Genomic DNA, 22,159 nt, shown 5'->3' with positions numbered 1-22,159 from the left:
AAACGATGAGGGATGAAAACCTAATTTCCTTGGCAGAGGTAATTCAGCTTGTCGTCTAGTCAGAATGTGATTGAGGCCTGTTTGCTCCTGGTAGACTGAAGTGACAGGAGGTGAATTTAAAACTGAATCTGACATGAAAACAAACCGAACAAAATTTGCGTATGAATATTGTGTTGAATAAAAAAAACTTGGTATTAGAGAAAATATAAACCGGAAAAGATGATGCTACACAAATAATGGACGTTAACATGAACTTGCGAAAAAAATAAATCACTCAACACAACCTCACACAGGGCTACGTAGGCTACAAATGTCATTTTTATTATTACTTTAAATAATGTCTAAATAAAGGGACTAAAGACATGCTCGTGTGACTTCTTCCAATATCAAAAATATGGTGTTGGGTGATGTTTGCAGCAGAAATCTATCCAGGGAGGGACGCGTGCATCACAGGGTGAGACCGTTGTGGAGTCTGTCAAGTCTGAACTTTGAAATGAGTCTCACCATCACCATGGACGGTGTCAGTTGTCAAAAGGGGGGGCAGTGATGCTTTTTTAATCAAATGTCACATTCAGAAGAAAAAATGGTCATTTTTCATATATAAAAACCGAAAGACCTGGATACATTTCTACTTCTCCACGTTTTTTACAACAGAAATTAAAAAGGAAAAGACATAAAGGAACACACCAAGGGGGAAACAGCTATTTTTTATAATCAACTCCCTTTGGTAAAAACTGTAATAAATGGTCTTGCATTTGTCTTTTTCATTTACATACCAACTTTAGCCAGTCATCACTAAAGTCCACAGTAACCTTGGAAAGTATTACTAGCACAACAACACAGATTTGTCATAAAAAGTCTGAGACTATATACAGTGTATTTACAATGTGAGCGGCATGTGGACAGTCCTCCTAGTGTGTGTGTGTGTGTGTGTGTGTGTGTGTGTGTGTGTGTGTATGCGTCTGTGTGTGCACGAGCTGGTGTGTTGGCCGAGGGCATTTTAAAATGATTGACTTCCAGGGCGGCGAGGATCATGTGTGTTAATAGAACTATATATAATATATATACACAACACATACACTGGAATACATGTCAGTATCTGACATTCACAAGCTATACAATTTTACAGTCTGAGACCAAACAGTGCTGTGAGGCTGTTTTCTTTCTTTCTTTTTTTTTTACATTAGATGCAACAGTGCATTTCGGATGTTAACCTGACAATGTTGTTTGGGGCTCAGGCACAGTTTCGAATAATGCTGCCATGTGTTCTTGAAAAGGAACCCTATCCCTCTTTTCGTCTAGTGATAGGTACATAATTGTTTGAGCCGTAACACAGGAACGTCTGAACCAGATCCCACAGACTTTGTATTTGAGCGTCCTCCAAACCTTCATTCTGGGGAACAGAACTATTTGAAACGTTTCCCTACTCCTAAATAAGTGCACTTGTCCGCCATATTGTTTTTCCATGGATACTGTAGAATAACACTATCGTAAAGAAAATCCCTGTATGATCGATTTTGATGGAGCTCTCACTCTGATGGCTTCAGACAAAATGGTCAGTCAACAGCTAAAATCGAAGCTCGGTTGTGATTAAGTACAAAAAGCACCACTCGTTCTCTCTCAGGCTCCCTGCTTGTGTTGCTCGGCCCGGCTGAAAAAAGCTCGGGGGGGAACTTTGTTTGAGACGTGGCTCTGAGTGCTGGTAGGAGCTCAGGTCTGTGACTGGAACGTGACAATTCCTAAGTTTTGGCACCAAAGGCCCTGTGAAAAAATGGGCCCAGCTAAAAACGCTGGTAAAATCCGTAATCCTGCCGCCCCGGGTGCAACATACAGGGTAGCTATAGCTTAATTGTGCTCCCATGTCAGCCTTAAAAACACATTAATAGGCCCTCGTCCCTCCTCCTACTCCTGACCTGTTTGACTTCAGACCAAAACACCCCCCCCAGGAATCAGTCTCTCTCTCCCCATTTCTCCTCGGCTACGGCGTTTTGCTGGCTGTGCCGTATTTGACGCGGTACTTGTTGATGTTCACGAAGTGTACAACCTCGGGGTGGCGGGCGGTGGTGCAAGGTAATAGGCCTTCACGCCGTTCACCCATCAGCCACTTGTTGGTCTCGGAGCCCATGTCACGGGTGACGTTCACCTTGGCCCAGGCATCCACCCAGGCCTGGAAGCGATTGTGCAGCCGCGTGCTCACCCTCTCATGTGACTGAGGGAAAAAACATACTTTTGTTAGAAATCTGAGTGTGTAGAGGATTATGTTAACACTGACATAGTTACAGACTGTGAAGTCACTACAGATGCACATGAACAAATAACTCAGATCTTCAGTCTGACCTGAGAACACTGAATCAGCAGCTTTCTGCATTAGAGCTCCCCTCACTGGTGACTTAGAGTAAATTCAACTGTCAGCTCTGAGTTTTTAAACCACGTCACCTGATCTCCATCTCCCACCAGCAGCCAAACTCTGTCGGTAAATCAGTCAGACAAGCAGCTTTCTCTTGGCTCCTCTGTCTGTGATGCATCTCACAGCTCACTGACACATCAGCATTTCACTCAGCTCTGTTTACACTGACAAAGTTTTTCATCACTCACTCTGACAGTTGCAATTTCTGACTGCTGAACACCAACAGAACTAAAAGAGGCGGGAAGCTTTTTGCTCTCTGTGTCTTAGCTGCAGTAATCTATGTGATAAAGGGTTTGGTATTGTGGAATAATTTCAGCAAAGTCATGCTTTGCTTGCAGTGTTTCCTATTAATTATCTAGACTTTTAGATTTAAATTTGTCCCGTCAGAGTTTCATAAGCTTCAAAATAACATAAGAGATCCCTAACTTGGTGTTTTACTCTGTTGCTGCATTGTATTGCTGTGTGCAGCAGTATTTGCTATCATCCATAAAGTTGTTACCGCCCACGCTGTCAGACCTCAAAGTTTCAGCTGCACGTGGCATGCATTGCAGTTCTCTCTCTCTCTCATGTGAGAACTTGTCTTTCACTACTACTACAGCTAGCGCCATAGACTGACGGAATTCTGTGGGAAATGCTGGCTTGATTTTAGAAACTGACTGTAAAGCCAAACTTAAGTGCTGAACTGTTAACTGTTGAGTTCCAATACAGGATTTAATACTAAACGTGGCAGATCTGTTTAATCTGTTGTATTAAATATAACCACAGCATATGTTTGCAATGTTTGTAGTCCCAAAGATGCAGGATTTACAGTCTGAAAAGTTTAATTTGAAAGCTAATCTAATTAAGCATCTGAAAAGATCTTTAGAAAACCTAAACTGGAGATTACATAAAAAAGGTGCATATAGATAATAATACAAGTCATAGCCACATGTCAGTGTAAGAAGCAGCACCCTCAGATAAACACTTTTACTGAGTAAATCGTACGAAGGCACAGGGGGGGGTGAATACCTGGTGAGCTCGCAGCAGGGCAGTGCGTCGGTACATATAATCCTCCGACTTGAAGACGTAGACCATCTTATAAGAGTTGAGCTTGAACATACACTCCATTTTCTCTTTTTCCAGGGATTTCTTGCCGCCCTCGCAGGCCTCCTTGTCCAGCTGCTCTCGGCCTTTCTGGTACTTTCTGATCCGTCTCAAATTCCTGATTATGAGCACGGAGACGAGCGTAATGAGAGTGACTAATGAGATCCAGCAGGAATGTGTCAGAACAAATCGATTAGAGTTAATTTAATCAGAGGCCTCGACTTTCAAAGGAATGTGTCATACAGCTTACGTAACAAGTTACTCTAGTGCCATGCATTATGAAAACCATAAATCCTGACCATGAAAATTACTTTTTTTGCCAATCTGTTGAATGAGCCTAGGTGAGGACTTACCTGGTAAGAAAAACGGGCTTCTGAGCGAGGTGCTCCCTCAACTCAGGCGTGGTGGAGTCTGGGTTTAAGTAGCGTCCAACATAATCCGACCAACGCTGAATAAACAAAACAAGAACAAACAAGAATCGTCAGGAGATGACACCCCCCCCATAGGAGCAATAAAATAAGAGCAGATCATTTGGTTCCATCAAAGTTACAGAACGCTCTGTGGCGTCTTTCAAGCCATTTTCAGACATGAACTCTGGAAAAAGTAAAACACAATAGGGTCCAGACTTTCTCCAGAGTTTTGCATTTCATCCTCCGGTCAGATGCATTCACAACAACACAGAACTCTCCGGAGTGTTCAGGTGAGGCAGGACGTAACATATTCACTATGCTGCGGAGATCACGTGTTTCTCTTTTTCACCTTAAGATATTTGTAAACTTAATTATTTTTCCGTCACATGTTACAAATGTCATCAACCTGTCCATTCGCTCACGGTGAATCCTCCAGACAGTTGTTTTTAAATGACAGTCTGTTTGCAGACGATACACTACTGTATTTGTACAACCACTGAAATCTGAATAATCTCAGAGATTTTTCTTTAATCAACTAAATAATATTTACCTGAGAAGGAAGATATGAAAATCATACCTCTGATTTTATTTATATTTTTACTATAAACTCACTCACTAACTCGCACATTTTCCAGAGTATTTTAAGAAAATGTCTGCAGCAATTGACTCAGAGATTTGCATTCTCACATACAGGTTCTGTTCCCCACTGGTAAAAAGGCCAAGAGAAGAGAGCACACTCTCAATTTGGACAAGTCAAGGTTATTGCTGTGGAAGCAACAACAAAGCAAGATTTATGATGATTTACGTCTTCGGAACATCAATCATTGCCAAGTCCAGCTAAGGTCTAATACTGAGGTTGGGTATTTAACTTTAACAGCTTACTGCCATCACAAAGGCCTTATCTAATTAAAAAGTCCTTCCTGGCCTGTAAAATAGTAAACATGGCCCAGTATGTTTAGAAATTTTTGTGTAGGCTTGTGGGAGGTTGAGATTTTCTTACCTCAGCCTCCATGGGCTCGTCTGAGTTCTCCTCCTCTGTGTCCAGTAGCTCCACCATGAGCTGCACCTGCCCCCGGTTTCTCAAAAACATCACCTGAGAAAGAGACACACAGTGTGAGAGTGAAATGAATTTAGCGTGTGAAAGTTAGAATGTATCAAAGGGTTTGAAAGGATGAAGAGCAAACCAGGCAGCTGCAGTATTTTATGCTGAAGCCCAGGATCATTGCTGTAAACCCTTTGGTCTCTATCAATGCAATCCTTTTAATTATAGTTTCTCTATCCATGCTACCAAAAACATCTCAGAGAAAATAATAATTTAAAAAAGGTTGAGACTATAAGAGGAGATGCACTTTAAACTTCTGCACCATCACCCCAGTTTTCCAATGACAGTAGCAACTTTGTGAATTTACCTTGAAGCAGTTCTCGTCAGACATAAGCTGTTCAGCTTTCCGCTGGTACATGGACTCAGCAGAGCTCCTTGAAGACTGGGTGGACATGGTTCCTCCGCTGGCCCCGTTGGCGCTCTCTGCCAGGTAGAGGTCTGTGACTTGGACGCAGATCTCGTCGCTCACCATGTGCTGAAGCTGGTTTGAAACGTGGGGTGTTTGGTTAGAAAAACAATGAACACGACAGAGCCACAGGATTTCTGCGCCTGAGAGAACGAGTCCTTACCTGCCGGACGATGCTTTGGATGAGCTTGTCCATTGTGAAGGCGATGTAGGCGTTGATGGTGAACATTTCCCTCAGAGAGTCCTCGTACTGAGAAGCGTCCATGTTTCCATCCAGATGATTTCTAACCATCTCCAAGAAGGCTGAGTAGTAATCCTCCACCTCAATTTCCACTAGAGAGAAGAAATTTTTTCAAAAGTCTGATGAATAACTGGATCAACGTACAACAAAACAAGTGCCGACATTTCAAAGAGATCACCTTTAGCAACAGTTTGATCATTTACTGTTTCTCATATTTATCAGTTGCTGTTCTGACCCCTTTATTGATTGCAGTAAGCCTACGAAAATGTTGATGGAACTTTTCATACTTTCTCTATTAAAAAAGGAATGTGAATTACATGTTGCAGAGAAGAAATTAAGCCTTAACTAGAGTCTGCTACCGGGTCGAATACCCGATGGGTAAAAAAAAAAGTGTATCGGGTACAAATGTAGGCAAAAATTAAATAAATTCACTCAGATAACTGTCACTACCCATGGCGAACTTGCTAGAGAATCAAAATGAATCACATCAAGTCAAAAAATAGCATGTGGTGAATATGTTCTCTTTGGTGCTTGTAAAAAATGCCAAAAGGTATTAGCTTTAGAAAGCTAATCACAGTAAACACACTGACAGCTGCAGGAGCACAGGTGCTGCGACAATTCACAGAAACTTTTTAAAGAACACAACTCAACCACCATAAGAGGCGGACAAGAAGGATATAACGCACTTGTTGTGACTGTGTATGTAGCATGTGTGTTTAATCACAGTGGTCATGGGTCATATGTTAACGGCGCCAGGCAGGTCTGGATTTGACTGGGAGATAATAGCGGGTAATGGGTTATAAACCGGTTTGCAGGTGCGGCCGGATGCTGGTTTGCAAGTCTATAAAAAACAGTTTCAGGATGTATGCTCTCTCCCTCAAATGGGAAAACAAACGAACACAAAACAGTCAGGTTGAGGAGCAACATAGAAAATTGATAAAAAAATGTATGTCTGTGTGTTGTTACTCACTGGGCTCCTTCAGTCTCAGCTGGATGGCTGGATTGTCGTTCTTCTCCTTCTTGAGTCCCAGGACCTCCTTCTCCCAGTCTCGTTCTCTGACCTCCTCCTCGATCTGTCGCTCAGCCTGCCCGTACAGCCTCAGCAGGCGCGAGCACAGCGTCTGGTGCAGTCGCAGGAAGATGTACCAGTTGTTGTTGACGTAGAAGAGGTTGTAGGCGTCGTCGCAGCCGCGCAGCTTCTGCGCTGCCGTGTTGCTGAAAAGCAACTTGGACTTGGAGGGGCTCCCGCTGCCGGGGACGCCGTTGTGCTTTTTGGAAGCTCCTTCCTCCAGATCCATCTCCTCCTCCTCCTCCTCCTCTTCCTCCTCTACCTCCGAGAGCTCGCCGCGCTGGGAGAACAGCATGTCGGGGACAAAGTGGTAGATGATCTGTTTGATCTTGTATTTTTCCTCCTTCTGAATGCTCGTCTGCCGCTTGACATGGTGGATGATGAGTGCTGCTGCGTCCTCCAGGATCTGACTGTCCTCATAGGCCAGTGTCAGGTGAGGTCCTATGGGTGGACCGGTGTTTTCCTCTGAGGCCTGCTCCTGGCGCTGCAGAGCAATAAATAATTCATTGTCATCATTTTGAGAATAAATTATTTAGCTGACGTGAACTGTTTCCTAAAACTCTAAAATTGTTCTACTGGTCAAATGTTAGCACGACTTTGTACACATTTTTAATTGTGCAGATTCTGTCTTTCTTTTGTCTTTTACCTCATCATAGATGCTTTCGATTTCATTTAGCAGGGACTTGGATCGAAGCACTTTGGTGTCATTCTGTTTGAAGTTGATGCCTTGATGGTCGAGAGACTTGAGGTAATACTTCTCGTTCGTCTCCCTCCATATCTTGTTGAAGCCTCGCTGGGCTTCCCGCCACTCGTCCTCCTTTGTCTTTAACCTGGTGAGAGCAGAAGTCAAGTAACGACACTGATGCAAACATCTGCTGCAACATGATGCATTTCAGACAGGAGAGTAGAATAATAAAGAAGCAGCTTCTCCTTCCTTCCTGCAGCGATGGAGATTGTAGTGTATAAAAGCACACATTCATTCTCAGGGGTCATTATTTATATACACCACAGATACATCACATTGCCTTTTCCTGTCCTGTGTGGATTAGTGGGTTTATAATCTGTGGTTCAGCTGAAGCTGGTGTACACACATTAACTGCACTGCTTGAACAGAGAGCTGGGAGTCCCACATCGTCAAACAAAAGGAAATCTCTCAACAAAACAGCTTTACATAAATATTAATTTTTTTCCAGATTTTTTTTTTATACACCTACCTCTTTAACACGAGGGGAACAGAAGCTGCAGGGTTTTTCTTAAGACCGTCGATGATGTCAGGCGCTTTGTCTCCGTATATCCTCTGGATGGCCTTGCGGTGAACAACCTCAGAGGAGCCACCCAGTGTGTTGTCCAAGCGGAACTTGGCCTGCTCCTCAGCAGACATGCGGGACAACTTGCGTTGCACCGTTTCCAAGGCTCTGATGGTGGCCAGGTTGGTTTCCAATACAACATCCAACTGTGGGGAGGAAAACACAGAGGATTTATGATTCTTTTCTTACATATTTTTTGGGGTATTTTGGCTTTATTGACAGGTTAGTAAGCTTGAAATGGAGAGAGGGAATGGGGAAAGGCATGCAGCAATGGGGTGGGTCAGCGCAGAGCCTGTAGCTACTGCAGGAGGACTCAAGCCACTGTATTACTGGCAATGGGTGAATATTTTCCCCCAATAAAAAATGTTTCTTGATGTTCAAATATTTATGTCTTTGATGGTTAGCCAATGACTGATTTCACTTGTTTATGTCTATGTTTACCAATGATTTGAGGACAAAGATGAGAAAAAAAAATCTCTCCAGGGAAAATGACATTTGAAATTGGAATAAAATCATTTATTTAATTCGTGTGGCATCACCCCTGTGGTGAGATCTACAGACAAGCTGTCAACATTAATTATTCCCACTCACCTCAAAGCGCTCGTCCTCACATCTGTAGATATGCTCCTCGTACTGGGTCTTCTTGGAGCTGACAAACGTTGAGTCCTCAGACCAGGAGGGGAAGGACACCCAGGTGTCATTTAGGACCTGGACACAGTAGAAACAAACACTATCAACTTAAAGCTCCATGGAGATAAACAGAGATGAAGTCAAATGATGCCAGTAACAGTGACATGTTGACTGTTGGCTTGGACTTAGGGGCATTTTCACATCATACCACCTTTGCTTAGTGATGTTAAAAACTTCTAAAAGGATTAAATCCCTAGTTTTTCTGTTTGATCTGCTCTTGCAATATCTAATCTTCAATGTACCTTGTATTTATAAGAGGTGTGGAAATTTCTTGATTCTTAGATGCATCACGATGCAGACGTGGACGATTCCTTCATTGTTTAAGATGAGCAGAGTAATGTGCCTCAGTGCAGTGGCGCTGCCTAGGGGGGCCAGGTGGGGCCACCTTGATACAGTAAAGGCTATAATCCCAGTTTGTCCTTTAAGCTTTAGGTGCAGCACACAGGTCTAAACTGAATGAATGTGCAATCAGTGTGGAGACCACTGACCACTGTCATAAACTTGTTGTAGTCTGATGTTTGAATTGAAAAGCTTATTTTGTAAATTAAAGCACAATTGTAATAATAGTAACAGTCTATAATACTTTTTAAAGCACTTTCTAAATAAAAGGGGAGTTCATGCTTGTCCGACTGATTTCATTAACTGATGAAAACTGAATTGAATGCATCGCTGCATTGGAACCGTTGACTGCTGAATCGTTATCGAATCGTGAGGCTAGTGAAGATGCACACCTGTAGTATTTATGTGTGTTTAAGTTGTTTTTGATAGTTAATAGACATGAGTGGACAAATTAAATTAGTAGAGCCAATTTATCATAAGACTTAAAGCAAAAACTCAACTGACAGAAAAACGGTACAGGAAAGTGCACTAATTACACTTGATGAATATATCTTAACCTCAAGGATTTCAAAACATTCTCCTCTCACCTCTTTACAAAGTGGAGTTCTCCCAGTGCATTTGGGCTGCTGGTAGCTTTTGGGCAGAGCTCTGTAACTGGAGCCTAGTCTCTTACAGGAGGCATAATCGATCTCCATGGCGATGCCCTCGGTGGCCCGTTCCTTTGGGTATGTTTCGATGTGGGACATTTCCCGATATCCCAAGAAGTTCTTAAACCAGTTGAACAGCTCTGGGAATTTTCTGTGTATGTAAGAATGTCAGATATTAAAGTTCAAAAAGAACATGAATTAGATATATATACTGTATATATTCACCTTTTAATGTGGAAAGACTTGTATCATGTGTGTAGTGAGACAACTCACCCCAAGAAGGGCAGCACCAGCTGCACCAGTTCAGCCCTGGAGATCACCTCCTGATTAAAGATGACCAGACACCGCAGGAAGTTGTCATAAGCCTCCGCACTTCGCAAGGCTTTGCGCACCTGTAATGAAAAATACATTCAAAAAACATTTATGTCAGGGTCGAGTGGAGATGAAAAAAATCTGCCTGCCATATCTCAAATTTGGAAAAATAAAAAAATAAAATACCACTTTTTACAATTTAGTCAGCAGCATATTACTTGAAGTTTGGACTTACACTTCTTATAACTTAGACTGATTGTGTGTAATCAATAACTGTGCTTTATTTTAAGTCATATTAGAAACTTATACATATCAGAGTATTTCAGAATAGTTTGAAAGAAAAAATCTATATTAATAATAAATATATTAAATTACACTTAAAATGAATGCACATAATGCAGTAAAACGGTCAATAAAGAGTGTTTTTTGTCTTTTCATATCATGAGAACGAGGAATTCCAACTAAACTTAACCTGTATTTAAGCTAAAAACACAGCAACCAACTCACCTTCTCAAAGAACAGAGATTCTGTGCCGACTCCATGCTTGTTGGCTTCTGTGACTGAAGAATCTTTCAAATTCAGTAACTTGGGCTTCTTCTGTAGCATAACAGAAACAGCAACAAGAGGACATAGGTATAATAATTACACAACAAATCAACAAAGGCAGACGTGAAAACACAACAATAAAAAGGAAGGTATCGGGAAATCGGGAGGTAGCTGTGGCTTCATTAGCATGTGTGAGTCCTTGTGTGTACCTTAACAGGTGGTGTGGACCCAGGAGTTGGATGCCGTCGGATCTGACAGCCGTTCTGATTGGGCCTCTGTTTGTTGTTGAGCTGCATCTTTTTGGCGGTGCCACCGTGGTCGTTCCGTACAGACTCTGCCTTCTCAGCTGTGGTCTTATTTAACAGCTGTGGAAAAGAGACATGATACTGGTAAGACTGGGGTATATGAAGATGAATATCTCACGCAACAGGACTACAACTGCTACCACCATTCATACAGTATTTAAAACAGACCCATTAAATCAGCAGGTACGACTGAATGGTCATAAACTTAGCTGAACAATTTTAAAGAACTGATTTGTTCAAGTTACTTCTTCAACATCTGCATTAAGACCTGCGTAACATGAAGAGTCTGCTTACCAATGAACTGTTGGCATCAGGTAGAAACTGCCCAAACTCTGATAGCAGGTCCTCTTGGTTCTTGAAGAGCCTGGCTACCTGAGCGTACACCTCCTGCTCCGTCAGAGCCGGTGTGTAGTTCCCTCCAGCCTCCTTTGCGTTACGCTGCTCCTTCTGTGGAGGACGAGCACAAGATAAGTGTAATGTCAGGAATATGAGAGGTAAGAGTGCCCTCGCCACCAAACTGCACTTCAACATTTTATTGTAACTATAATTGCAACAGTTAAAATATGATAAGATATATAAGATATGGGAAAAAAATATTTTTAAGCCACAAATGTACTTTTTAAGTATCAGGGTGTTTTTTTCAGTTTGAGTCACTGACCTGGTACGTGTGCAGGATCTCCAGGAACGCTTTGTAAATGTCGGGCTGGCCCTGAAAGCGGTTCTTGATCTTGTTGACGTAGTTGATGGCGTGGTTGAACTCCACAGGCTGGTTGTTCTGCATGGGTGGACCGGTGGGGGTCCCGCTGAGTGGTGGGTGGAGCTGCATGGGCGGGGAGCGGGGAGAGGTGTACGCAGGGATGGACGGATTGCTCTGGCTGCTCGGTGTCAAGGCCTGGGGCTGGAGAGGCTAGAAGATGGAAACTTTTATTAGATGCTGCACCACTAAATGCAGTTTTATCTACTCACCCCTATGCCGATGGAGGGGTGGGTGAAGTGTTTTGAGTCCACAAAACACTTTTGGATCCAATACAATTGAAACGGTGAACCCTGAAACTCCAAAAGTGTTTTGTGGAATCAAACACTTCACCCCCACCCCCATTGGCATAGGGGTGAGTAGATAAGGAGTGAATTTTCATTTCTGAGTGAACTATCCCTTTAAACTTGAACCAGCTCCACCACATCTCTGTGTGAGTTTTGTCTTCACAACTTGGCTGGTGTTCGGTCATTCCCTGCTCTGCCTGTAGGACTCACCTTGCTCATCTTGGCAGGGGTAGACTGTGTGAGAAGGGGTGGAGCGGTGGTGGTTGGTGCAGACGGCAGCTGTGCCTGGTGTTGGGTATTTGTTCCTGTTAAGGGGATGTTCTGGACTGAAATGCCGTGCGGGGTGATGTGGTGGATTTGACCCGGTGTCGTCACGTTCACCAAGTCATTGTTCTGGACCTCGATCTTGTAGCCTGGCGGCAGGAAGGTGTTGAAGCCCATGATGAGGTCGGGGTGACCTTTGAACAGCTGCGACACTCTGCTGATGACCCCTGGAGTGTCAATACTAGAGACAGAAGAACACACATAATGAATTGAGATCCACTTCAGCTGTTAAACTTACACCTGTTGAACCTTTAATTATTCGGAACAAATGTCTACTTTCGCTGTCCAGCTGTGACAGACTTATCAGACTTAACACTCATTCTCAGCAAATCAAAAAATAGGCCTACTATTTCTTTGGAAGCAAAAAAAGTAGTTTCTTGAAGTTGAATGCTAGCCATAATCCTTCTAATTATAGAACACTATTTTGCCAACTAATTTTTTTTATATAATATTAGTTATTAGCTAAATATACTAGTGCTGCGTGGTGCCAGTTGAAGGTACTATGACATGGGTGAGAACAGAACTCATGTAGTGAGATATCTGAATGAGAACCTTTGCACGTGCAACCCAATGACTCACTGTAAAATGAAACCGCGTCCTCACCTTTGAGACTTGAACTCTTTCATTATGTCCAAAAAGTCATTGTAGACCTGAGGATGGTTGCCAAACTGTAGTTTCACTTGATCCAAGTAAGACAAAGCATCTTCCACCTTAGAGCGAGAAAGAAAAGGAGAAGACGGAGTCAGAGATCAAATCGGTTTTTCTTTCACTTTCATTTTTAAAATCAATGCCCCAATGATCGTATAACACACCACATGTTCTTAAAGTAAGAAACAATTAAAAATAGCAGCTACTCAGCTGTGGCCAACATCACATTCTGAAGCCCTGACAGACTCTAAGAATAAATCAGTACAAAGAATTGGAAATAAACCCAGATGTCACAGCTGGAGTGCAGGAGTTGCCAAATGAGTTCACAGAATGCTGATTCGGTCCATCAGGACCTACTTAATCTCTCTCTCTATTTTGAATTATATCGGAGTTTTAAAATCAGGTGTCAGTGGAGCCATTCCCTGCACTGTGCACCGGTAGTGATGTGTTTTATATCAACCAGCAAGTTTGACAGAACTAATGAGGGGAGCAGCCGCAGCAGTGGAGTCTGGAAATAGCTACTGCACTAGGGGTAATATCGGAAAAATTAAGGAAGTGCCCAGGAAAAGCTTCCGATGATCCAGCTTAAAAAGAAACTCTGCATTCAGAAGAAGTATTACATTCTCAAAAAGACAGTGTCAACGGCGAGAAGGAACATGGATTATAACTCCTGCTGCTTTTCCTGGTTCCACAGCTCTGACACAGATGTCGCCTTACTGCTTTCTGACAGGCTGGCATTTGTAAAATATTTAAAGAGGCCAATATATCTGTTACAATTACTCAACCTAAATAATGATTAATTGTCTTAGAACTATGGACATTTCTCTGTATGTAACACTGTTTATGTAATTACTCTCACTGCCAGAAGGGGGAAACAAAAGTTCCAAACTGCAGGTTTAACACATTACTTGCACATTTTCTAAAAAGGGTTTCTATCACAGGAACTTCCCCCTGAACAAAGAACCTTTGCAGGGTCTATATAAAGTTTCAGAGGTTGGGGTATAGGACTTTCAAAAGTACCGGAACCTTTGGGGTGGGGATTGAAGTGCTAATTATACCTGATTGGTTGAGTCACAGCATTTTATTTAAGCCATAATTCTTGTACATGTAGCTGCGTATACAGCTTCTTAAAAGTATATTGTTCTTTTGTATCGACATTATGAAGTCACAGAAGAAAGCCTATGACAATGAAGTCCAGGCTCTTCTGAGTATTTTTGCTGCTGCTCAGAGGGAATTGGAAACTGCATAATGATAGTTTATTTAAAGATTCAGCCATTACTTCGCAAAGCCATGGAGGAGTGAAAAGATAGTGTTTTATTCAATAATGTAAATAATTATTCAATAATGTAAATAATAAATAAATATTTTATAATTATATATATACATTTGTTTTCAATAATTTCTTTATCTTGTGGCATCTTTGACATTATCAGGTTTTCCATGGGATGTGACAACTGCTGGAGCCTGTCACAATAAAAGTGGCAGACTAACCTTGAGCCTCTGAAACTGCTGCTGGCCCTGAGCTGAGGCTTGAGGAGCAGCCGTATGGCCGTGTCCCGACATCACCGAGGGCCCATGGGGTTGCACTGCCGGGCTGTGGTGGTGGGACCCCCCATGGACTGCTGGGCTCGGGGGGTGCCCATGCCCACCGCTGTTCTGGGCCACGGTGGGAACCTGGGGAGGCAGAGTAACTATTAAAAACAATGGTTGATAATAAACAGTGGCTGAATGTCATCTGATGCCCGTTACTTGTCATTTAAATTGCCACGTACAATAAATGTAGAGCAATTTCATTATATAAAAATGTGCTGAAACTTTACAAAAGGAAGAGAAAACAGACAATTGACTGACGTGCACCAAAGACTGAGAGCGGTTTGAATGAGTTATGACTACAGTCGACGTTGGTCAAACTCAAAAACAGCAAAAGCTTAAAACTCGTCCACACTTGACAAACAAAGTATATACCTGATATCCCTGGGGGACGGAGTACTGGACACCTGCTGTGGGCTGCATGTTGTCGGACACGGCCTCATACACAGCTGGGGCTGGAGCAGGGGCCAGGACACGATGCTGGAAAGCCTCCGCGTTGCCGGCGAGGCGCCGCTGCTGCGATGCAAAAACTGTTTCCTGATCCTCCAGTCGCCGCTTCATTATGAACTCATACTTGTGAGCGCTGAGAGACCTGGGAGAAGAAAGAGCAGCATATGGACCCTATTTCACACTGGCAGACCTCTGTTTAGTTAATCAGACTCCATCGACTCTGCTTCTTCAATTCATTCGATCTTGTCTTCAGGAACATATGGCAATATTTACTTTTTACTTCAACTGTAAACTTATGGGTACAAAGTGCCAGCCAGCCACTTCTGCTATTTGGCTGAGGAAGAAAACTAACTATTACATAACATGGGACCATTGATTTAAGGAGACATCGACATTTTATAGATATTTGTCAGACATTAATAAGAATAACTTTTGGGCTGAAAATCTTCCTCCAATACAACATGTTGCCTGCAATTTAAACTTTTTAATGAATAAAAAGGGCTGCACCATTCAGGGTTTTTCCCAAAAGATGAAGCGGAAGCGACTTTTAAGTTATGTGCTATAACAAGAAATGGTAAATTCTAATATAAATGCAATATATTCTGTCTACTTTGGTCTTTTAGCAGTCAGCATCTTTTTATTTTGTATTTGATCAAATGTGAAAAAAGTTATCAATGTGGGGGCCCTGATCAAAACACACTATTCATAATGACAGGGGACATTACTTGAAACGCAATGCTGCAGTTTTATGTGCAAAGATGTTAGCGGTAATAGTTTATATCCTAATATAATTTATTAGTTAATGTATTTGATAGGAAGAGTGCTAATTTATCAACAGACAAAATACTGTCAAAGATTCACAGATAATCATATAATCTAACTTCCATCTGTGGTCCCCAGCCAGTTTTTTACAAGAAAACCTGAAATGAAATGATCTGTCTAATATAATCACAAATTCATGCACATCAACATTACGTGCAACATACTGTACTATATTCACGTGTTTATCAAACTTTTAATTTCCAGATGATGGGGCTGTTGAGAGATAAACTAAGCCCACGATCACCTCCTGAACGGATCTGGATGTTAACATGTGCTGGATGTGTGAAACTCGTGAAACCGCGCGTGGGCCAATGAAACACGGACTGTGGACGTCAGCGGGGGCAACTAACAGGTGCAGCGGGAACGTGGGAGACGTCACGCTGCCATTCACAACTTCCTGCAGACGGCGGCGCCTGCTCCTCGACCCGCGGCTTCCCAGACAAACGCAGCGCGAGACAACAGCGAGCGGGGGGGGGGACGGACGAACCCGCCGCGGTTCCGAAACCAAAAGCCCCACATTGACTGTGAAACCCATGAGCCCCCGTGCGAGCTTAGCGTCGCTCGGTGTCCGGACGGCGGAGGTGTTCGCCCACAACCCCCCGGCTCTCCGCGGCCAATGAACGCGAGGCTGCTGTATTTATAGCCGCACCACCTCCGCTCGGTGTGGAGTTGTAGCGCTACAGTCAGTCGCCAACAGGCAAACGCGGCTACCCCTGCTAACAGCCGTGAGCCGACCATCCCCTTTACGGCCTAGCGACACAAGCACCGACCTCGAGTTACAGACCGACGCTTCCCCCCCACGCCCGCCATTTAGAGCGTGGCACACGAGTGAGGCTAATTACCCTCGGTTTCCATCAGGTAAGCGCTAAAAGTCCACGGCTAGACAACCCGGAAGCGATTTAAAGTGTTTATTCCAATAACTTCGCCGGGAAGCTGGTTTATCGACAGTGGTCGCGAGCTGCCAATTGGCTGCTAGCTAATGTAAACAACATTGGAAGCCCCACACGGAGCGCTGTCCGCGGGCTAGCAGGGACGCACATGCAGCTAAGCATGAGCGATCCGGCGCACTGTCGCTACAACATCTGCAGCAGCGCTGTCGGGTTATCTCCATGCTCAGATCGGGTCGAGCTAGGAGCGGGGCGAGGAGACGTCGATCCCCCCGTGGGCTCCACTCAAAGCGCCTGCTAACGGTAGGTGGGTTGTGCAGGCAGGTTGCAGCTAGCAGTGTTAGCTTACTGAATGAATTCAGCTGAACTCACCCCCTCTCCTTAAACAGCGAGCTGAAGTTCACCGATGATGCTTTGGTAATCCGTTACCGATGGGGGCCACAGCTGGAGACGGAGCAGACACCGCCGCGGACGTATGAGTGAAAAAGCAAACTTATCTGTGATTTAAGTAAACAATTCAAAGCTATGGGCTGCAAAGTGAAAATCTCCCCGAGAGAAGAAAACAATCTCCGTTCGGTTAGCAATGGGGGGAGGCGTGGTTTTCCTGCATAGGCCAGCCCCCTGACGAGCACTATTGGTCGGTTCGTTCGGAGGGTCCACAGGGGGGCGGGGCGGAGGACCCGAGCTGTCAATCATGGATTTATCCTCCGGTCCCAAAGCACGCCCATGTTGACTTGAAGCGCGACAGTGCATCAGTGAGTTCAGGCCGTGGATGTGTTACACACTATGTATAGGGTCAGGGGAGTAGTGCTGGATCCGCCTGCTACAGACCCCCACCACACTCCACTTTCACTAGTTCCTCTTTCCTCCAATGCAATACTACATGTCTATGGTCTTTTATAAAGGCAGAATGCAAATATTGTACCAAAGTGAGCATTTTCTTGTTTCTTACTATTGTTAGTGTTATTATAACGATATTTCCAATATGTCTATCTAAGTTTTTTTTTTTTGTCAGATCCCAGGCACTGAGGAATAATGATGGTCTTTACTTTTCATAAACTTAACAATCTATTCCTGAATAGAATAATAGTCAGACCTAATAATAATGTAAATAGTCAGTATTTGCAGCCAGTACTTAATTGCTTAAAATCTGAGAAAAACTGAAGCACTTTAATAAAACACCACAACTAATGTGCACAATAACAAAGACAGTTGAGATTTAAAACTAGATTTTGACTCAATGCAAGACACTAAATAACTTTACCTTGTGCTCAAGAATATTGTGACTATGTTTCTGAGTGTTCTGTTGAGCAAGTCTGATCGATAATGATAATAATGGGTAGTCGCACCCTATTGTGCAAATAAAACTTAAGCGGATGTCCTGGTGAAGTCTTAAAGTAAGGTTGTCTTTTAATGCAGTATTCCTTTGTTGGTAGGACCAGGGTAAGACAATCACATTTCAAATGGTTCATAATGTCTTACATTTATCTTCCAGTGTCGGATGCTTTTGACTGACTGAATTTCTTTGCTGTTTCATTTAACTTAAAAAATAAATGTTTGAAATACTATGGTCAAATTGCAAGGCAAATTTATTTTTATGGGTAGTCCAATGAGCTGTGTGTGCAAAACATGTTAAAAATATTTAAAAACTTTAAGTGATCTGGAGAAAGCATTACATTTCTTTGTTTTATATGTAAAATGTATGTTGTATGCAAATGTATACCAGGGCTGCCCAGCGTTTGCATTAAAATGTTTGTATGGTGAGAAATACTTTGTGAAATGAGTACTTTTGATACATTTGAGCATAATATAAAGTAAAAATACTAAAGGTATTAAAACTGTCCTACAAGACAGGATTACAATATTACTTAATGGTGTAGTTTCCCACAGTAAAGGGAATCTCTTTAACAAATAAAATTGAGATGTTGTGCCTGTCTGCTAATCCAGCCTTGGGTATATTAAATTCTCGTGTTAATATATATATATTCACTATTTAGTTTTTTTAACCTATTATCTATGTCACAGATCAACCTTCCATACCCATATAACATAATATGCATAGGGCAGCTACAATTCCCAGATTAATTGTTTGGTCTATCAATAATAATAAAAAATCTAAATATTTGATTTTCCAAGCAAATATGTGAAACAATTGCTGATCACAGCTTTTTAAATGTGAGCCTTTTCTATTTACTTTGTTTTATATCCCAGTAAACCGAATATCTGTGAATTGTCTATGTAACAAGAGACATCACTCTGGGATACTAGTATGAACACATTGCATTCTGACATTTTAGACTGTGATTGATGGCTTCAGTGAGAAAATAAAGAGCGGATCAATCAATCATGAAAATAATCGCGAGTTGCATCCATAATAAAGCATCAAGTGGAGTTGGACATGTTTAGTTTGAATGTTGTAGTCTTTAATTGAGTTAGTGTAAATATTTAATATTTGTAATCTATTTATAATCATTAAAAAGGATATCTGAGTATCATGTGTTTTTTTGTGAGTAGAGTGTGACTGACTGTCAATCAGATGCGTTAACATGTGATATCTGCACGGCCACTTCCTGGAGTCAGGTAACACGTGACTCAGTGGGCGGGATCCTGCCGGTGCACTCGGATCCCTCCCCTTTGTGGGGGCTGCAGCCAATCAGCGCACAGAAGCGTCCTTACAAATCCCCAAAAGGTGGAACTTCCAAAATAAACCATCGCCCACGACAGGCGGAGCTGCAGCAGCCCGGGATTCCTCCCTCCAGCCCGGGCACAGGGATCAGCAGCGGCTGCACACACACACACACACACGGCTGTGCTATCCCGACTGGTCCCCCCCCACCCACGTAAATGCGTGCACATTTATAAACGACGTGCTCCACTTAGAATTGGCACAAAAGACGCATGGTTTTCATGGTCTAATCGCGCATTACGACAGCATTTCCCAAGCTGCGTAACAAGTCGTTGCTTCACTTTTGTGCAGAAGCGTGCACGACAACACGCTGCGGGCTGTGGAGCTCCACAACACCAAGGAGGGGGGGGTATCTGGCCCCGCGGCGGTCGACGTGCGTGTGTTGCTGGCTGCCCTCTCCTAAACAAAAGGCTCCACGGGACAAAGATGGGAAAGAAAGCCCGCAGCCACTGTTTTATTGACGCTTTGCATTAGCGCAGGTGGACGCGGAGGAACGGGGAGCGGGGCCTGGGCGGCTCACGCTTGCTGCGTATTTTCTTGGCGGCAAAGAGGCGAACCGGGTGCCCTTACCAAACAATGCCAAAGTCAAAGGAAACGGGAACTACTGCGTGGCGACGCGGAGGAGCCACGCCATTCCCCCCGCCGCGCTCCCCCGACAACAACGCAGCCGCAGCGGCCGCGCTTCCCCTCCGCGGAGAGGACGCCTCCAACAAATCCTATTCTTTGTTTACTTCAGCGATCGGGAGCAAAAATGTCGAACCTGTCTCACCACCACAACAAGTCCCCCCCTCCTCCTCCTCCTCCTCACAACGACCAGCCATTTACAAACATAGCCCCGCACACCGAACGTCTCCAAGACAGCGGGATGCCTCGCATCGTCACCGCACTGCCCCGCACACTCTGTTTACCCGCACTCTCAACGACGACCCATCTCATTTCACCACTATACGGCTGCCGATCCCCAGCATATCAAAACAAGCCCCCGATCGCCTCACTTCAGGACACAAAAGGCGCAAAGCGTCTCCCCCCCACTCGCAGTAAACACCCCTCGCTTGTTACAGCAGCAGTGGTGAGATTATAATGTAGTTTAAGCAGCTGTTACATACCCAGGAAAAAGACTCCTTACTCCGGATTCGTGTTTGTAACAAAATTGGTTGGAGACGCCCCCCTCGGCTGGCATTGGCGCACACCACCATCTACGTCACTTTATTTTGAATATCACCCGCTAAAAGAGAGGCAGCATCACAGACACACTGCTGACTCCATCTGATAAAAACTGTGGGGCAGGACCAGTACCTGATTTACAGACACACACACACACTCACAGCAGGACAGTGATCTGCAGCTGCCCTGCAAAGTAATCAAGTACTATTACTGAAGTAACTGTACTTTATTTATGCACTCCTCCCCATTGCATTCCAGAGGGTAATAAAAAACATTTATTCGGCAGCTATTATATTTTATAACTGAGAACTGCTCAGTCCTTTACTGTATTGATTATTATTAGGCCTATTGAAAATCATAAGTTTGCAGAGCTATCTTCAGTGGATTTCACTTTGGAGTTAAGTATATTTTACTCCAACAAAGTCCTTTGTAATGTATTTTCTATAGTTTATACCAACAGGGGCAGATATTCATTCAGCCCCCTTATTCCACAGTAAATTGTGTGCCATGGGGTCAAAATATGTCCTTTCAAAGACTTCCAGGCTTTATCCAGCATGGTCCTGCATGGATGGAGTTAGTTGACTGGCTGAGCAGTAGAAACAAAAGACAGAATTCACATCTTCGTTTTATGTGGTAAAGAGGATGATTGAAGGTGTTGGATCTTAAATGAGTCGTTCTGGTCATAGTTTACACTGTGAATGTATCATCAGGTGTAGGATTTAGAGCCTGTGATACAGTGACACATACAACTGGCATTATCTAAACAAACCATATGCAGGAGAGTTTCAAACCAAAAGTGGCAGCTACAGGCTTAAGACATTTACTCAGTTGTTGGTAAAATAAAGTCAATATCAAATGGAAGTATTAGTTAAACTGAGTCTAGCCCTCAGTACATTTTACTGCTGCGACAGAGAGAGCACCAAGTTACCCCAAAGATGTCCCACACACAAAAATAAACATTGTTGACACAGAAATGGCCACATGTTGCTGAATCCAGCTTCAAGGATACAGTATACACTTTTCAATGCTGTTGTTTACACTGCTCACTCTGTTGTGGGGGTAAACCTACTCGAGTGTTTGTCGAGTGAATGCAGCCGGTTAGGAACCACTGAATCTGTATTTAAAGATAAAAGTAATGCTTTGGAGCTCAGGTTGTAAACTGAAATGTCTGGTAATAATTAATTTCTCAGCTTTTTGAAGAGCATATATAGCTTTAAAACTATTGTTCCTGGATACTTGATCTTTGAGGGCACTGATGAATGTGTTTAAGACGTCAGATATTCTGCCAGGCAGTATTTGTTTAAATCTTTGTGTTATTATGAATACATGATACAGATTGGTGGCATGTGATCCCTTGTGTTGTTTCAACATTCATTATTGGAGTAATTGATTAATTCTCTCAGCAGGTTTGACACAAATTCATATACCTTTCATTTGACCCAATTTTAATATTAAGAAAAGTTATAGGTGCACCTTATAAAGTACTTAATCTAATCTAATTAAACCAAATTCATGTTATACTACTTTTGATTTACCCTTTTTCCAATTCTCATCTCCTTTTACATGAAGACTTTATATTTTAAGTTTTTTATGCTTGCTTTGCGAAATTTCAAACTCTCAACCTTAATAAATGTGTAATAGTATATTAAACTGTGAAACTGATTATCAATGACCAACAACCTC

The 22,159-nt window shown here is 42.9% G+C and overlaps 1 protein-coding gene and 1 long non-coding RNA gene across 4 annotated transcripts; one reads left to right on the top strand and one right to left on the bottom strand.

Moving 5' to 3' along the window:
* Positions 1-288: 288 nt before the first annotated feature.
* sin3aa (SIN3 transcription regulator family member Aa) lies at positions 289-20,479 on the bottom strand. Of its 3 annotated transcripts, none has more exons than XM_035156245.2 (21): positions 20,419-20,479; positions 14,843-15,059; positions 14,369-14,551; positions 12,833-12,939; positions 12,116-12,410; positions 11,523-11,771; positions 11,159-11,311; positions 10,769-10,924; positions 10,521-10,610; positions 9,975-10,093; positions 9,642-9,852; positions 8,617-8,733; positions 7,933-8,171; positions 7,365-7,548; positions 6,620-7,202; positions 5,572-5,741; positions 5,310-5,483; positions 4,901-4,993; positions 3,844-3,938; positions 3,416-3,608; positions 289-2,209 (listed from the first exon to the last, which is right to left on the bottom strand). In XM_035156245.2, exons 2-21 carry the CDS (start codon positions 15,026-15,028, stop codon positions 1,979-1,981), a joined length of 3,828 nt encoding a protein of 1,275 aa, XP_035012136.1. In that variant the 5' UTR covers positions 15,029-15,059; positions 20,419-20,479; the 3' UTR covers positions 289-1,978. The 3 variants fall into 3 exon arrangements, with proteins under 3 accessions (XP_035012136.1, XP_035012134.1, XP_035012138.1); XM_035156243.2 differs by lacking the exon at positions 20,419-20,479 and adding an exon at positions 16,999-17,135; XM_035156247.2 differs by lacking the exon at positions 20,419-20,479 and adding an exon at positions 16,999-17,135 and having other exon boundaries at positions 10,521-10,607.
* On the top strand, positions 16,063-18,192 carry LOC118109271. Its single transcript, XR_004696805.2, has 2 exons — positions 16,063-16,929; positions 17,016-18,192. It is a non-coding gene; the product is annotated as an uncharacterized LOC118109271 (long non-coding RNA).
* Positions 20,480-22,159: the final 1,680 nt, after the last annotated feature.

Source organism: Hippoglossus stenolepis, chromosome 5 (genome assembly GCF_022539355.2).
Source record: "Hippoglossus stenolepis isolate QCI-W04-F060 chromosome 5, HSTE1.2, whole genome shotgun sequence".
Lineage (NCBI taxonomy): Eukaryota > Metazoa > Chordata > Actinopteri > Pleuronectiformes > Pleuronectidae > Hippoglossus > Hippoglossus stenolepis.
This window is presented reverse-complemented; position numbering and strand designations above follow the sequence as displayed.

Coding starts and splice junctions, on each gene's coding strand:
- sin3aa (XM_035156245.2), bottom strand. CDS start 15,028: ATGAAGCGGCGACTGGAGGATCAGGAAACAGTTTTTGCATCGCAGCAG. Junction 7,203..7,364: donor TCGAAAGCATCTATGATGAG/GTAAAAGACAAA, acceptor ATTGCTCTGCAG/CGCCAGGAGCAGGCCTCAGA. Junction 5,484..5,571: donor TCCAAAGCATCGTCCGGCAG/GTAAGGACTCGT, acceptor GTTTCAAACCAG/CTTCAGCACATGGTGAGCGA.